Source organism: Poeciliopsis prolifica, unplaced genomic scaffold, assembly GCF_027474105.1.
Source record: "Poeciliopsis prolifica strain line A6 unplaced genomic scaffold, Auburn_PproV2 SCAFFOLD016, whole genome shotgun sequence".
Lineage (NCBI taxonomy): Eukaryota > Metazoa > Chordata > Actinopteri > Cyprinodontiformes > Poeciliidae > Poeciliopsis > Poeciliopsis prolifica.
Window position 1 is genome coordinate 6878976 of NW_026562391.1, and position 18476 is coordinate 6897451.

An 18476-nucleotide genomic window follows, 5' to 3' on the forward strand; every position below is an offset into this window, starting at 1 on the left:
ATGGTGTTTTGTTTTATTTTAACACAAGGTTGGCGCACTAGTAAAAACTGACTTAATTAGGAAGGAATGACACCAAAGTCATGGTTGATTTAGACAAAGAAAAGCAGGGTGCAATGATGTGTCGAGCTGAAATAACATTTGTAAACAAACGCCGTACGCGTTTGCAGCAGGATGCGATCTCACAATGAGATCAAGCCCTCCTCGTTGCACCGAAACCAACAATCGACTGTAAAGAGTCCCAACTCGCCAAGCTATCATTCCGCATCAAAGTGGCGACGCGTTCGATTGAAATAAGCGGCTTAGAGTTGGATCCCCGGTGCAAATGACATTAATCCGAGCCCATGTGGCCTGAGCAGAACACGGCTGAGTAATCAGCCGATCGCTGACATCATTCATCACAGCAATCATTGATTCTGCTGCAGTGGCTCTCGGAGGGGAGCCGCTGCTAAAGGGGAAAAGCACAACTTGGGTTTCAGCTGCTCGGCTTTCTAACATAAGAAGCGATTCAATATTTAGCTAATTCTTTTTACAGCTACAGTTTTCTACCTAATGTCTCTGTAGAAGAGAAAGCCAGATGTATCATGAACATATAATAATGTTATTTCTGTAGGACTTGTAAATATTAGCTGCTTCTTTGTTTATCAAGAAAAAAAAACCTTTACTAGAGAGTATATATTTTTAAAACCTCAGTTGTGTACATTGGCATGTTTTTGTGAAAATTAAAAGATTAACTGCTTGTTCTCTACATTTTTGATTGATCATTTCAACACTTTTGCATCATTTCAATAAAACGACCTACAACTGCCAACAGTGGCAGCAGCACAAACACCAGTCTAAATATTTAATTTTCACAATTTAATTGCATACAAATGCAGAAAAACACAACATTGTTGCCCTTATTTCACCAACCAGATCTGGCAGAAGTAAAGAAGTAGTGCCACATTTTCAGCTTTAGGTACTAAAACTGGTTTTCTGCATTGCATTTGTTATACAATTTACAAAAGGAAATTTTTGTAATTAAATTATTTCATTAACTAATTTCATTTGGTCAGTTTACTAAAAAAGTGAAAGTTTGTCTGTCTGATCTGCAAACTTTGCATCAATCATTCATTCAGCCAGTCACACAATAAAAAAGAAAACCTTATATTTTTCAGTAGCGACAGGAACGATTCCCACAGTTCAAGCAGGGTGCAGTTTCATGATCCTCCAGAGGCGGCGATCAGGAGCTGAACCTCACAGCTCGTTGTGCTGCAGACCCTGACGAGAGATCTTATTGGACAAGTCCTGCATGTGTTTCTTCATCTGAAATCAGAGGCACACGTTTTGCAACATGCTTCACGTCTGCAGCACTCAAGTTTACAACTAGATAAAAATCTAACTTCTCTTTTTATTGTGTTACTTGTGACTATATCCAAATCAGCTCCAACAAAGATTGAGATAACTTTTTATTTTTTTAGAATTTAGAAGAATGTGATCAAAATAAAAAATGTTTTTCTCTATAAACTGATAATATTTCTATCAAAATACAGAGAGACAAAATGTTTGTTCGAACAATTATTTTCAGGACATAAATGATCAAAATAAGATGAATAATTTTCAGACTTGGAGCAAAGAAAACCAGTTTAAACACCACAATACCGATGCTTTAACTTAGAGCTCAGACTTTCAATTACAGCTTTCATGCGTCTCTGCATGTTTTCCACCAGCATTGCTGTTGGATCTAATTAGTAGCTCATTAAGCAGACTTGTACTTGTCATGAAGTACACTCACTGGAACACAATGAGGTCATTCATGTAGCGATGTTTATTACAAGACAATGCTACATTTGCCTCTTTTTCTGGAGCTAATAATAAAGACGACAGTCAGTAGTCTTAAATCTGTGTAGTTTATATTGTCCAGCAGGAGCTGACTAATTTAGTTGCAAAATTGGTCTAAACTCATTTTCATTTTGAGCCAAATCAAGATCATGAAGGCTCTTAAAGGGCCGGTTGTGCCAGAACATTTTGATAAACCTGTTCACAAACTGTTAATATGTCAATAAATTCTTAAAATTACATTATAATTTTGATCATCTTTTCAGTCCCTTCAGGAACTAATAATAAATGAGACTTTTTATTTACTCGCTGTATAAATCATGGACTATAATCATATATCAACTAAATTCTCAAGAAACTGGAGGGACTGTTTGATATAAATTGGCAGTAAACAGATAAAAAATGCATTGATGTGATTTATAATATAATATTTAATCACACATAGTGTTTAGTCTAGTCTGTGGAGGGCCATATAAAAAGCTATGGGGGCTGGATTTAGCCCCCAGGCCTTCAGTTTGACACATGTGGTCTAAATAATGCTTTTTTGGTGACAAAAATCAACAGCATCGTTTGGTTAATCACATCCATTCCTGTAGTCTGGGAATGAAAATGTCAGGATTCCAACAAAACAATACCCACAGCATTAAAAAAGACAAGCGGAAGGACACTCTGGTGGGAAACGGCCCCCTGGTGTTCACATGGATGCTACTTTGATGCTGCTGTGGACCCAAACCTGGGTTACAGCAAGTGACATTTGGAAACTTTTTAAATTTGACACATCGTTTGAGCTTTCAGATGTTACGAATCTATTTTTCACATTTTTTAAAGGTTTATTTCAGATCTCTTGTTTGAGATGAAAGGTTTTAAATTAAACTTTTGCGTTATTTTTTTTTTTAGCAGTTTGGTTTTACAGAAGCCCACGTAATTTTGTTTTGTGTTTTTACTTTAACTCCTAAGAAGATAAAACAACAAATGAAAATTTCATTTGGAGGGAACAAAAGGTTTTATAAAAGCCACCAGTTTTGTTATTGATAGAGAAAAAGTACAGATGAATAATTTTAGGGATCATTTTTCTACTTTGTCATCGAGACCTTATAAAATTGGGTCTGTTTTTTTTTACTATTGCAATTGAAGGTATTATATTCAGGAATCCTGAGTGAATAACTCATCATAAGTTTGTTTGACACATAAGGTTTATAAAGTCAGATACAACAAAAAGAAAACTGCTCTGTTAAACCGTTCTGACTGCAGGGGTTCAAGAGCATCCCTTTATTTTATAGAAGATCCTGTCTTACCTTGTAACCCATCTCTCTGGTCTTCTCAGAGAGCGTGTTGTACTTCTCCTGGTTCCTCTGGATGTGCTCTCTGTCTCCCAGAGACTCAACATGTCGCAGCTTCTGGTGAGACAGCTCCAGCTGCTCCTGGTAGTGGTTGTGCTTCTCCACCTTGGTCTCAAAGTGACGCAGCTCCTCCTGAAAGAGCGAAGAGAAAATGGATGTGAACTGAGCAGAGCGAGTTCACCTTCAATTAAATGAACAGTAGAGCTGATAAACACTTGAAGTAGCAGATAAAGCTGAAATGTCACTGCAAACTCAAGCCGAATGCAGCCCTATGATCTTGGCTTCGATACAAAGTGAAGGGCAAAGTAATGCATCTGATCCTGCTTCTACCAAAGCAGCACTTGAGTTAAAAGTTGAACCTCTCGAGTTAAAATGAACAAAATCCTCACAAAGCAACCTTAGTAAGTGCTGCAAGCCTCACCTTGAGAGACTCCAGCTCATCTTTGCTGAGGTTTGCCCTCTTTGCAGCCTCCCACAGTTCAATCACACGCGGCTCCCGAAACTCTGCAGAGCAACGACACACACAGAAAGGATGAAGAGACAAACTAAGGAGACTGTTTGGAGCAACAGCAACTCTGAAACAGAGACAAAAGATGTTCTAATATGACAAACAACATACCCCGCTTCTCACTTGTTCTTCACATAAACAATAAATGAACAATGTTTCCAAATACTTTCCAATTCACAAATTTAGACATTACCTGAATAAAACAAAAAGAAGTAAAATTTCTATCCATTTTCCACAGCAAATATCAAAATTTACAGTGAACTTAGAATACTGGGATAAAACCATCGTCTCAAATGATCAAAATTAACATATTGTTAATGGGGAAATAAAAATGGATGGGAAAAGATGTTGCCATTTTACTAGTTCATTCGGTCTCTGTAATAGTATGTGGAGATGAATTGATCATGTAAAGTCAACTCTTATTGATTATAAATTATAATTTAGGTTGTAAAAATATGTTATTGGGAGTTTTGATGATGTCTAAAACTTCAGAGAAGACCTCTGCAGGTTTAAACCACTGCATTTAGGTAGAAATTATTTTTAGGATACCTCATATAAATAAAGACATTTATCAGTTTTATAAAACATAGCAGCAGTGAACAGAAGCAGCTGAAAGTCTCACATTTGTACACATTACCAGTCACTATTGCAGTAAATTATGAGTAAACAAGAAGTAATTAATTTCTCAGCCATCAAGCATAAACATATTTCATTATTTTACTAGAGATGAAAATGATCAATCAACATCAGAATCTGATAAGTTTTCCCTTTATCAGCTCTAATCAATGACTGGTAGGTCAAATTTAATAAATTACAACTGAAAATCTGTACCAGTGTTAGTGAATAAATATATCAGAATGTACTCTAGCGCACTCTGTTTTTAGTTCAATAAAAAGGCTGATAAACGGTAGTGATAAATGCCTCGGTTTATAAATGGAGATCATTACTTCATTCCTTCAATTTATGAGATTCAAACTGCTGCCAAGCTACCATTTACGACAACAGTAATAGAAAATAGTAAATAAATTTAGTTGCTGAATTAAAACTGCATTGTAAATGTCTCCACTGTGGTGCTAAGGAAAAAACGCTCATAATTAATTATAAACTAATTGATAAACAGCGATGTGTAAATCATGTAGCGCCCTCTCACTTACTCCCCACATTCCTCCGTCTCTATTTGCGCTCCTCATAAACATGCTGTTGCAGTAACAGTAACTGACATACTAAAAAAAAAATAGAGTCCTGTCTGTATTTATTTGGATGCAGAGTAGGATCCATGTAGTCACTCAGGACGCATTTAAATACCAAATCTGGATGAGGCATTTCGAGCAGGACGCTTCAAATCCAACAACTCAACACTGATGTCGATGCCTGGCCTGAACGAACCTTTGCAATACCAGACATTGTTATATTGTTTACCATAGTCTTGCTGGCTTGTATGCTTGCAACATCATAAAGTGAATTCAATTGAAGTCACTCTGAAGGTCCAGGTACCAAATGCGCAGCAGTAATTCTTCAATCACAACTTTTCTCACACGCTGTGTTTTTATATCCTTAGGTTCATTACGGCGCCTTGCTTCTGTTTTCAAGCAACATTTTTTCTGATTTCCTTCTCCTGACAGAGTGACATATAAATCTTTATCTCATTAGAGACACTTTGCTATTTGTAACCTTTTAAAAAGGCACTTTGTGTTCCGTATTGATGTCGGAGAACGGGAACCTTGGCCGACATTCTTGACTGCTTTGTGCTCAGTCTGTGCCTTTCACGCTTTTTTTACATATTTTCCACATCTTTGGGCTGAAACCCAAACGACTGAAAAGGAAAACTTTCAAGCTTTCATATATGATGTTAATAAAACAAAAAAAAAAATAAAACAGCATTTTGCTGGTTTAAAGCAATGAACTTGAAGCCAGACGGAGGAACTAAAGAGGACATCATTGTGACGATGTCCTTGTTTTATATATAACCAATCGTAAAATCTTATTAGATTTTTATGTCTTTTAGAAGCTAGGAAAGAGAAATAGAAAATATGATTATGCAGGAAGCTCAGTGCTTATAAAAGTTTTATAACTAAGATAAGACCAACCTGCATCCTAGTTGGACTTCAAAACTCATTAGAAACCCAGGAGTATGTAAGAATTGCCCCATGGAAAAGTAAGACCTGTATTTTAAAACGTATCAGAGCTTTTGTTTTGAAATACCAACAGAATCACTCTTTTTCACACCTGGCTTAGGTAAATTAGTAATGTGGAATCTAGTTTTATAAATGCAAACTAATGAAAGACAGAACAACCTTATTTCCAAAAGAAACAATCCTCTTATTACTAGTCTACTGCAGAAATTGAACTGCTGACATACACAAAATGTTATTGCTGAAAGCAGTTTTCTAACACCACTCTTGTTGATCACTGATTTAGGATTTTTAAATCTACTTAAGCAATAATCCATAAAAACCTGAACTTCTATCTTGTCACATTTTTAAAGCCTCACATAATCACTGATTTAGTCTCTTTAAGGATTTCGATCCTTATTTAGTGGCAATAATATTAAAATAGGAAGAGACATCCTCCGTGTTCCTGCTTGTCATGGCGATTCTCACTTTTTCCCCCAAAGGGATCGAAGGGAGAAAGTAGTACCTCAGTTCATCTTGTAAAGTCAAAAATCACACAAGATGCAAAGACTCAAACCCTGAGTGACACCAAGGTCTGATTCATGGCCAAGGCCATGTTTATACTTATACACTCTTTTTTCCAGGAAAAGATATAAATCCACACTTCAAAAGAGGATTCTCACTGAAAATAAACCAGATTATATTGGCTGACCCAAGTGAGACTCTCTGTGCATTGACATAAAACTAAGTCCTAAAACACTGGCCAACATTTCCTGAAAGTGGACTGACGTTCTTATTAAAGTCACACTAATGATGTTATGGGGCAAATTAACAATACTCATAAAAACTGCACCAATAAATTTGTGCACATGACTGTCCATTTGTTTCTTTGGCAAACATCACTAAAGGTCATAAAATAAACTTTTTCATTTTGGATTTATGCAGAAGTGCTTTCCAAGGCTACTTAGTCACCTTGAATCAAAGGCTTGGATTGAGTTTTCTGTGCACACTTCTTTGCTTCAACAAAACAAAAGGAGAAGACAGAAAATACTGACCAATGTAGAAGCAGACACAAGACCAGAACTACAACAGCAAAGACCCAAAGTATCCATCAGGCAACTGAAGTTTGCAAAGAAAAAACTACAATGGATTTCATGACAAGAGGATGTATGAAAAAGCTGCAAGTCTTAAGGAAAAAAAAGAAAACACTAACTGATTTACGTCAACGCTACAACTTAGCTCTGAAGGCAGTTTTAAAAAACCTCAAATCGTTTCTGATTGAAAACCAAATTGAATTTCAGCTAAAAGCCAAAAGAAACATTTGTGTGACGCCTGTCGCATATTACCTTTAGAGAAGAGCGTTACTATGATTACAAGTCTTTGTCGGGGTAAATGAGAAGCGAGGTGTGTTTTTCTTCCTCCTCACCACTGTCTTGAGAGAAACCCTCGTGGCTGATTTTGCGGAGGCGCTCGAAGCCGTGGTTGAGGTCTCTCATTTTCTCCTTCAGCTCCGTGTGCTTCTGCTGCAGCAGGTGCTCTTTGGTGTCGCCCTCCATGGGGGAGATCACGTTCTTGTGAATTTCTAAGGAGAGGGCAGGAGACAAGTGGGGGAAAGAAGGTGTTTGGGAGAGAGCCCAAGAAGAGACAAGTCATAAAAGGAAGAAATGACAGAGGGATGGAAATTAAAGCAAACAAGCATTTGATGAGCGTTTTGCAGAAGCTCTGAAATAGCCTTGAAAGACAATTGGTGTGATCTTGTGATAATAAAATCAATTCTTCTGTAAGAGCCGTGAGTCATCTATAAGTCTGGACTTACTGACTAGCGCCATCAGGTTATGAGATTCCCGTCTGTCTCATCTTCAAGGAGGACAAACTCAAACAAAGGCCATAATAATAATACCAGCTGACATTTGGATCAAAAAGAGAAAAAAAGGGCAAACAAAATGAAAATCAAGGAACAGACAGGCGGTGAGCAGACAAAGTGGTGAGCTAGAGCCTCAGACCCTGCAGGCAACATGTGATTGGCTCAATACTTAAACGCATCAGACAAGCAGAAAAAAAAACCCTCTAGCTTGTGTCGGTGCAACAGAGATGCTGTGGAGATTTTTTTTTTTAAAGGAAACAGCAACTAAGTGTCAGCTAAGAGTTTCATCTGGACTCTCCACGTCCAGATGAAACACTGCGGGGGTCTGCCGGCTCTGCTTAAATCTCTCAGTTTGACATGATGAGCAGTGACAGAGTAAAGAGCGGTGGACGAGAACCTGTCCTGCCTGATACCTGCCACCGGACCGCAGAACTCAATGAGAAGCTTAGGACTCCAAAGGTCAATAAAATCAGTGCTACGTAGCCACACCGGGGTCCAAATCGATTTGAGTTTACAGCAACTACCATTCACTATCAAACAGGTTCGATGGGTTAATGTGGTTCTGATCAGCTGGCTGAACAAAGGCTACTGCACTAATCATTCACTTACACTATAAACAAATCTGTTAATTGGAAATAATACTGATTGCGAAAAATAGACACACAAAGAGCTGGTTTGGAAAGTGTTGTCAGCTTGATAGTTTTCAATTACAAGTGAAAAGCTATTAGAAACATGTCAGCCACGTAGCCTATTACGGCTGAAAAGAAAGCAGAAAGCCCAACTTATTACCCAGATAATATTAAAAAGACACAACGTTCTATGCAAGCATACATAAGTGTGCATTTTATAATACTACTATTATTGTATTAATATATTTCCTCAATTTTAAATGTGTGTGTAAATACTGCAATATTGTTGTATTTTTAATCAAGGTTGTCATGTTATGATGATCTTAAACCAGCCCAATGAATGGTGAGGACAGATGAAGCGTCAATAAGTGCAGAATGGACCTCAATTTGTTTCAGGAGAAACATTTAGCTCACCCTCAGTCCTGCTGACTGTATCCATCAGGATGTTGTACTCATGGATCTTGTCTTTGTGATGCTGAAATTCCCTCTTCAAGCTCTGCAGCTCTTCGTCAGAGAACTTCCCAGAGCTCTTGGCCTGTTGAAAGAGAACAGAGAGGAGTGTGCTTCAAAAGTTACCAAGAACAGTTTTCTGCGTCGCCTTTCCTCTCTCCTTTGCACCTGAGCACAAACCTTGTTCCAGAGTTTGTCCAGTTTGGGATCGTCGAACACATCTCCGTCTCTGGCCTCGTGGTCTTTCAGGGAGTTGGTCTCCATCGGCCTCATGTCCCGTTTCCCATCCATGCCGTACTTGGCCAGGATCACTGCATAACAAAACCAGGATAATTACAATCTGTGGTCCACAATCACGCCGTTTGCTTTGTAAAAATGGCAGCAGCAGAGTTTGTTGTTGGTGAATGACAGCACAAAGTGAATCTGATTTGCATGTCCATTAATTAACCTTTTGACATAAAGTCATTTAATCCAAACAAAGACAGTGAACATTTTAAAATAACAGCAAAGAAGAATCAGTAGTAATGAAGCATAATAAACTTTTGTCATTATATTGACACCACCTTGAGGTAGGAGTTTAAAAAAATGCTTGTGTTTCATGGAACATAAAAAAAACCCTTAAAATTCAACATTATGGAGAAAAAAACACTTACTTGAATTTTCACGATCAAAACCTTACTTACAAACTAATAATCCATGAAAAAAATCTAATCATGGAACATTATGTTTTCTTCTGCTCTGAATGTGACAAATAGTGTTTCTACCCATTTTATACTCCTGCAGTGTAAAAAGTTGAACTTTAGTCCCTCAGAAAGTCTGTGCTCACTTTTCTATTCCAGTAAAATGGGTTTCAGCAGCTTATTCAGCAACATCTCAGCACTCTTATAAGCCATCACTGTGACATATTAACCCATAATGCATCAAGCGGGCACACAGGGCTGTTTTATCTTTTCAATAAACTGAATAGAAGTAGTAGTATAATATTTTATGGCGCTGATGGACTTCTGTACTTCTTTGAGATGCTGTTTTTGACTCAATCGACGAGTCAAAACGGTAAAACAAGATTTTATTCTTGCAGTGAGTTTTACGAGAGGCGTTGCACAATGAGACAAATAAATATTTTTAAATTTAAAACGGACCTAAATAAGTCATGGGTTATGTTTACAGGAGCTCTCTATTAAAAAAAATATGTTGGCCAGCAAAAGGTGAGAGAGTTAATGGCTGGAGCTCTGCTGGTGCAAAAATACTACTCTATCACTGAGAGTAATGAGGAGCGTAGATAACAAGCTGTTTGATCTACAATAGTTGTATAAAATGTGGAGAAATTAAAGTGCTTACCCAATAAAAATAAGAATGTATTGCACAAGCTGACAAAAGTTGTAATATTTGCATTTCATGTTTAAGCAAAAGACTCTTAAAATTGAAAGTAGTTGGAAAAAAGTGTGGATGAGATAGGGAGGCCAGAGAGAGGTTCACAGTGGAAAGGAAAAAAGAGACTCGAAGTAGAGGGAGGTCATCTACACCAAAAGAGAGACAAGATCAACTTTATATGAAGGCACAATGTACTGAACTAATCCAGTCTTAAACTCAGAGATGCTGAGAGTTTAATCAAATCTCATCAGAAATACAGAAATCCCCATCAACAATATATTTTTTGAATGTAAAAATGCTTATCTGCCCTCTGGGATACAACAGCCAAAAACTGTTGCATGGCAAACAATTATATACATTATTATAAAACAATATTGTGATGAGGTTATTTTTGCATTACATTACAAAGCTCTGTTTTTCTTTCTATTTGTCAACAGCTACCTTTTACCCAGTCTTAACAGACTAAATTGGAGTAACCAAAGAAATAAATAAATTATTTCCTGATCTGATGAGATCTGTTCATTGGATAATTGTGTTTTGATAATAAATTGAAAGAAAAATAAAAATAAAAACAGTGTGCTGGCTGATAAAATATTTGGATAAATTATTTACTTTTTTTTGCAATCGTAAAACTTGTATCTCCTCATGCTGATGATCAAGAACCATGCTGCACTAAAAATAAGCTCTACATTTTGTATGTTTTTTGGTCTCTAATGCTCTGAAGATCAACATTTATAGCAAGAGTGTTTCAGTGATTTGTGAGAGGCTACGGCGTCTTGTTTCTGAGAAGAGAGAAGAGAGAAGAGGGCGTCCACCTGCTGCTCGTGGCAGAAAGCATCAGATACTTGTGTGGGCGGCTGCTTCATCACCTGCAGTTTAGCAGGAGAACATCCTTTCATGCGCTTGTACATCAGCTCCTGTTTCCATCCTAACTTGATTAAGCATTTCTTGGTAAATTTAAATCTGCCCCACGCTCAACTCCCCTGCACAGGATTATGTCAGCTTGAACTGTCCACATTTTTTATTGGTGTTAAATACCGTCAATGGTGTTGAACTATAAATATACATTTCAATTTCTTAAAAACAAAATAAATTTTAAAAAAAAGAACAGACTTATTTTCTCACTTTAGGCTGTTCTCACCGTTAAAGTTGCGCCTGAGCTGGGCTTCTTTCTCCCCGTTCTCATCCAAGCCTTCCACCTTCATTTTTTTCCACTGCAGCTCATCTTTTTCCTGAATCTTTAGGTCGCTGTGCAGCTCGGCCTGTCTCACTGGCGTCAGCTGCATCTGTCAACACAAAAGGAGCAGAAAATGAAGGATTACTCTGATAGGAAGAGGAGAGGAGAAATGTGTCTGCTTGGTTACTATTTTTAATGTTCCATCAGTCCAGAAAAAAACTGTGAAAGTAGCAACAACAACAATAACAAAAAAAAAAAAAACAGACGAAATGTATGACAGATGCAGTTTGGTTCTATTGTCCTTCCTGCTAAATACATATTGCCTTTAGAACCAATTAGTCAACAAATTATCCCACTTCTGCAAGTGTTTCATTGCACCTTTGAGAATATGAAAAACACGCTGCAAAGCTGGGCAATCTGCCCTCCCCTCCCAAACAGGATGCCGTACTTTCCCACCGAAAGACGTCAGCCCAGACTACGTCTCCAGCACAACCACAATAAGAACTGGAGCACCTCATGGTTGTGTACTTAGTCTACTGCTGATCATGACCATGCACTGCTTAAACCTGATGATACTTAAATCGCATCTACAGGGTCGCTGATAACGACACACCACGGCGGATCTCATCCTTAAGATAGACAGATCATCATACAGAGAGGAAGTGCGAGTGATAAGTCTGATGCAAAGTCAACAGTCTGTCTGTGAAGATGTAAAACAGATGACAGTCAACTTTCATAAGACCGCCAGGACACCGCTGAACAGTGCAACTTCTCTGAGTGAAGTTGACCCCCACCTTCTTCAAATCAGACAAAATTGGTGTCAAACATTTATGCAGCAAAATTTTTTGTTTGTGCTGCTATCATTTTAAAGATATTAAGAAATGTTCTAGAGGTCATTGGAGGTCAACCAGCCCCAACACCCTCTCCCCACACACCTTCTACAGATCAGACAGAATAGGTGTCAGTCAACTCGCTACGTTTATGCTGGTAGATAGCGCAGATGTAAACATAGCACAAACCCTTGACACCAATTTTGTCCGACTTGAAGAAGGTGTGGGGGCAACTTCACTCAGGTTGTGGATGCTCCACAACCATTTAACACCTTCAATGTCAAACTGGGACGTTTATGATGATTAAAAGGCCTGGAATAGAAGACTGTGCTAATTTGGCTGAGAATGTCATTCTTATCCCCCCTTTGTCACAACGCTAAAATTAGAGTTTAAGCCTTTTCATTATTGTTTTCATTATTGTTAGAGTTTGTGATTCTTGAGACCGTTATACTCTCAGCTATGAGAAAAGATTTAACCTCTTTCAGTACTTATTCATTTCCACCAGGACGCAGAAATCTGCTGCTTCATCAGGACTGCAGATAGAAACGTATTCTGTCTTGAGGTACGTACCCGTTTAGCTTTCTCCCACACCTGGTTGAGTTTAGCTATCCTGAACTCCGCTGTCTGCCCATCGCTATCACTCCGCGTGGGCTCATTCACGTCCCGGGAATATTTCCCAGCCATGACACCCACACCGAGACAAAGCACCGTCACCAAACACTGCAGCCTCATTTTCGAAGAGCAGCTACACGCCAAAAAGAACAACAAACGAGGCTAAAACTACAACCACGGAGCACAACAAAGTGTTATTGGAGCTCGCCTCAGCGCACAGTCACGTGCTCCAAAGGGGGCGGGATTTGTCTCGAACAGTAGAACTCTGGGATGTGTAGTTTCATCTTTCCCGCGTCCTGGAACTGGTAAAACGGACCAAAGCCCCATATAGACTACAACTTCCAAGATGCCCCGGGGTTCAGTTGCCAAGTAACGAAGCAGCTTAAGTCCTGTGAGCGAATGGGAAGCCTCCACGCGATTACACCCGCTGGATGCTGTTCACATCTTCCAAAGAACTACAAAATGACAGTTTTTCATTATTTTTAAAAGGAGAAGTAAACTATGAAGTCTAACTGAGAGCACACGTTGTATTCCTTTGAACACTGATGTTCGTGGTGTTATGCACAGAGAACATCATTTCCAGATCTAAGTAGTGAAACAGTAAGAGTGATGAAGATTAATAATCATCATCACCTAAAAATGCTACATTTATTTAGCAATTTTATTTCGTAAATTAAAAACTATTTAAGATTCAGCCTAAACCCAGTAAAACCTAGCATTAAATTTAGAAAAATGAGAGTAAGGAGAAGAGACAAGGCTGAGGGAAAGATGTTATATTGTTATTCTCTGCCTCAATGAAATTGTTTTGGCTTGTAACACCAATAAATTTGATTCAGCTCAAGCTGAATCGAACTGAAGCGTGTGCAAGGAAGAACAAAGTAGAAGGCGATCAATGGATCTGTGGGATTATATGTTGCACAAATTTACATAAATCACATATGGGACCAAAACAAATCACATCATCTTCCTTAGTAATTTTAAATCAGCAGGCCAGCATTTATCATAAAGCTTTTTCTCAAGATATACTTCATGTAAAAGATCTAATGAATTTGTTGAAAATAATGTGACCTCAACATGGGCTGTTTACAAGTATTACTGTGAATACAGAGAGAGAACATCAAATTTGCGACTTCATAAAAAGAGGGAGCAAAGAAAAACAGCAGCCAAGGGCTATGAAACAGTATAAGATTTTCATTTTAGGAAAAAAAGTTTCCTCATCTGCAGCCCTGTCCCTGTTGGTTTTTATCACCCAGTTTTAATAGCGACGTTCAATTCAATGTGCAAACAGCTCCAGATGCTATCTCAGCTTTCTTGATCTTCCCAACCCCACATCCTTCCTACCAGCCTCCGTCTTTGTTCCGTCTCTGTTTACGGCAGCTTCGTGAAAGCAGCTTTCTGCTTTAATGAGCAGCAGCGTCGGCCAGAGATCTGTGGCTGATGGAGCCGTGCCTAATGAATGTGTCTGTCTGCCACCGAGGACAGCAGGCGAGCATGAAAGGTCAACGTAACCTCGTCAAAAACACTGGGATACGGTCAGGAAAAACAAGAAAGTGTCCCTGGTTCTGGCACACACGTCATTTATATACATATATACTGACCCTTAGTTTTATTTTTATTAATCACCTGCTCAGCTGTCATAATGACAAAAGAAATTACAAACAGCCAGCAGTCAGGGGAAGAAATGCTCAGGTTGGTCTTGACACCATTACATAATTAATTTGACTAACAATTAATACAACTGATAACAACATATCAGTATGTTTAAAATAAATGTTTATTTGGTCATTCATGAAAAACTTTTAATCTAATGTCTGTTTAAATACATTTTTGATTGAAGAAGAAATTCCCACATCACTCACTCTTTGTGTGCCTCAAGACTATCCAGATCTTTTTTTTTTCTTGCATCCTTAGTATTGAGCTCAACCTAAAAGTTTCTGTAGTCTGAGGGCTTGTGATGTCCATGAAAGAAGAGCTGATATTGGATCTTGTGGACCATTTTCTTATTAATTTAGCCTTATATTTTGAATCACTGTTTTACTAAATGACCTAATATTGACTGCTGATGTTTATAGTCAGCAGATGTACTTAGTTGTGTCAGAAAACACCAGGTTTTTACTTAAAATGTTCTGTTACTTAAAGACCATGGCATGCAACTGATCCTTCCACTTGAGGTGTGAATATCTGCAGCTCCCCCAGAGCTTCCAGTACCTGCTTTTCTGACGAAGACTCAGTTTAGGTGGACAGCCATGTCTCTGTAGGTTTGAAATTGTCCCATACTTTTTGTACTTTTGGATGACAGACAGGACAGTGCTCCATGGTTGCTCCACGAGATATTCAAATTTTGGGTTATACTTTTGAAAGCTAACTGTGCTTTAAAACTCTACAAAAACTTTATTTTAGACCTGTCTCCTGTGCTGTTTGTTTTTCATGATGCAGTTTGTTTAATAAAATTCTCTTACAAACTTCTGAGTTTAAAGAAATGTATTTTGTTTAAAATTATGACTAGGTTACATTCAACTGGAGATTACTTAAAGAGATAAATATGGTTCTTCTGAAGGCAGCTGGTTATTGGATATTATTCACAAATGTATACCTCCCTTTTGGGATTTTATTGTTATTAAAAATACAGCTTTTCTTTTTCCCTCCACTTCATATTAACGCACTACCTCGGGTTAGACTGTTACATAAAATCCCAATAAAATGCATCCAAGTCTGTGTTTGTAATTTGATAAAACTGAAAAAGTTCAAAGGACATAAATACTTTGGGATGCCTGGTCTAATATGCTGATATGTCTAAGGGGTTATTGTGTTTCCACTGCAGTTACACTTCAAATTGTTGTTTTTCATAAAAGGCTTTCAGGACAGTAATTATGATAGGAACAAAGAAGAAAGCAAAATAATGTCATTACAGCGCATGGTTATATAAAGGAAAATTACATTGTATGGACATTTTTGTCCCAATACTCAATTCCAGCAGGACAAAATCAACCAAACGGAGTCATTAAGGTTTCCCCTAAAGAAATGGGAAAGGATTCCCTCTTATCTAACTTGCATTAGCTTCCTTATGGATCCTCCTGTTTGCTTCTGTTTCTGTACCTCTTTTATGTTTTTATTAAAATGCTATTATTCTTTCATCCTGCCTCCAATGTCCTGCATTTTGATCCCAGCTGCATAAACTTCATATATTTATTTATTTTTCATGAATCTAAAACTGAATAAGGAAATTAGCTTATTTTCTTTCTTTTCTTTAATCATCAGAGTGAGCTTCTGTAATTCAATCCTATCAGTGCCTCCTAAGTAAGGCTGTAGGGACTTTTTAACTTGAGAAGTTTTGTTTATTCAGTCCTGGAGAATAGTGAAGCCTGCTGGATGTGGACTTACAGGGAACATATGTCATGAACATATGCCACAAAGCAGTTTAGATTTGCTTTGTGTCTCAAATCCTTGAGCGAAGGAAGCCTAACGTTTTGAAAGTCGACCTTCATGATTGGCGGCTCAGAGGTGTCAAATTGTCAAGAAGCCATTTCAATTCAAGTGATTCTGGAAATGTACTGATTAAAAGACACAAATGAAGACAAATGTCTCACATTTTACACAATGACTATCACAGTTGGGTCTTTGTTTCTTTTCTGTTTGTATTTTCTTCATTTTTTTTCCCTCATAGCAATAGATAAAGACCTTTTGAGAGGATGAAAAGAAACAAAAGTTTGGACAGTGATACGTTTACCAAACGTTTATAGCAAAATCGTGTGAAGTGAATTGCAGTTGATTAATTCCTGGAAGATGGACCTATTTGTGTCCAATGTTCTGACAGTTAAATGTCACACTGCAGCCTGCTGTGAGTTTCTTCTCTGTCATTAAATCTAATGAGATCCTGGTGAGACAAGTTGTGCTTTGCACATTAACCCTGGACCAGTGTGAGGATGTTATGTAGAATGAAATGTAAAGAAATTACCCGTCAGAGATTTTTCTGTTAAATATGTATTTGGACTTCGAGCTGTAATTTCTGAATCAAACAACAGGACAAGGCTTTAACTCCCTCATATTGTTACTCATAATTTTTAATGTGATTACTTCAGGCTGTATGAGTGAATGCAGCATCCTCTTGCTGTGTCAGCTGATAAATGTAAACAGCAGTTCATTTCTTATAGATCTTGCTGCAGGAAACCATTATGATAAATTACACATTTACTTCTTTTTATTTTCTGCTTGTCTCTCATTGATTCTGCAGAGACTTCTCTATCGACTTCTTAATAGAAGAGAAATCCTGCAACACATTCAACACTATGAAAAATGTAAAGAAATAGGCACAGGACTATTCAAGTTCAATATGTTCAATTAAATTTTATGTTTAGAGGAAACCTCGGACTCTGGACAGACAATAGAGAAATGTGCAAAGATTCATCTTTCTGTATGCACCAATTTAGTGAAATACTCTAAGTGGAGACTTCATGCTGTTTCATATTTTGTATGTATGCTATCATTTTGAAAAACATGTCATGTAGATCTGATCATGAGCAAAAAAGAAAAGGGGATTTTAGAACACCAAGTCCTGCTGTGTCTTGATGTGCTACTATTTTGAAAAACTTGTAAACACTGACAAATCAGGTGGAATTCAATGTATTTCAATGTTTCCAATACATCCATGGCAGCTTTGATCATGTGGTGACCAAGCTGTGTGGTGACCAAGCTGTGCTTGCTGCAGTTCCAGATAAGCGCATAGGTTTTGCAGGAATGTTATTTATCTTTTGCATCATGTCTTCCAGTGCTGTAGAAGCAAAATGCTAATATGAATAGTGTCAGGTGGGTAAAAGTGTGAGCCTATTGGCAAAACTGAGTGGGATACAGACCTTATGGCCAATAATCTGTGGGATTCGTCATTAAGTAAAAAACTTTACTAAACAATAAAAATGTACTCGCATAAATAGGATTTATAAACAAAAAACATGGCTTGGGGCAGATTACATTAGTGAATTGAAGAATGAATTAATTTTAAACTATTCACGGTAGCAGACCTGCTGTTTTACACCTGTTTAACAATAAGTTGCAAACGATTTTGTGATTTTTCCTAAAGATTACATATTTACTTGGATAAAATGTATTAAATCTGAAAACAAAAGTAAAATACTTGTTCTCTTACTTTACAAATAAATGTAGGCAATATAAAAACAAGCTATTTTGTTTCGAAGTGTTGTGTTGCTGTTGCGGCTCTAAAAGATTTTTATTTAGCTGGACCAAATGCAAAGATGGCGCTTAGGTTTTATAAAAGTTGCTGAGCCTTGGTCTAAGAGGAGTACTTTTTAAAAACTGATTAGATGAACAATTGCTTCTAATATGCTGGAATGAACAGTCATTCCTTTAACAAAAAACACAGAAAACACGCAGAAACATCACCATTCTTTTTAATTCACTCTGTGTTTGGGCGGAGGTTTTTGTCTTTTCAGTTTAACCCTTTTCCTCCTTTTCCTCCCTTTCCTTGGGAGAAACGTTTCTCTGGTCAAAGCTGAAGAGTGACCGTCCAGCAGGAGCTTTGTCCTGCTGGACGGTCACTTTTGTGGCAAGTAACAATTTTCTCACCTACACCATAGAAATTATTTCCATGGTATGTTGAGAACTCCTCCAGATGCATTTAGCACTTAATGTATTCTTGTGGGGACAAGGAAATAATGACGACTGTTCCAGCACTGAGTGGCACTTCTTAGTCTTGTAAAATATAAAAATCAACCATTGCCTAGAATAAAACATTTATGTTCACATCTTTATGATTTC

The 18476-nt window shown here is 37.6% G+C and overlaps 1 protein-coding gene across 1 annotated transcript; it reads right to left on the minus strand.

Moving 5' to 3' along the window:
- Positions 1–696: 696 nt before the first annotated feature.
- On the minus strand, positions 697–12941 carry lrpap1 (low density lipoprotein receptor-related protein associated protein 1). The gene is made up of 8 exons (XM_055041341.1): positions 12666–12941; positions 11230–11374; positions 8898–9028; positions 8682–8802; positions 7201–7356; positions 3577–3659; positions 3111–3287; positions 697–1302 (listed from the first exon to the last, which is right to left on the minus strand). The coding sequence occupies exons 1-8, from the start codon at positions 12825–12827 to the stop codon at positions 1234–1236; spliced, it is 1044 nt and encodes a 347-aa protein (XP_054897316.1). The 5' UTR covers positions 12828–12941; the 3' UTR covers positions 697–1233.
- Positions 12942–18476: the final 5535 nt, after the last annotated feature.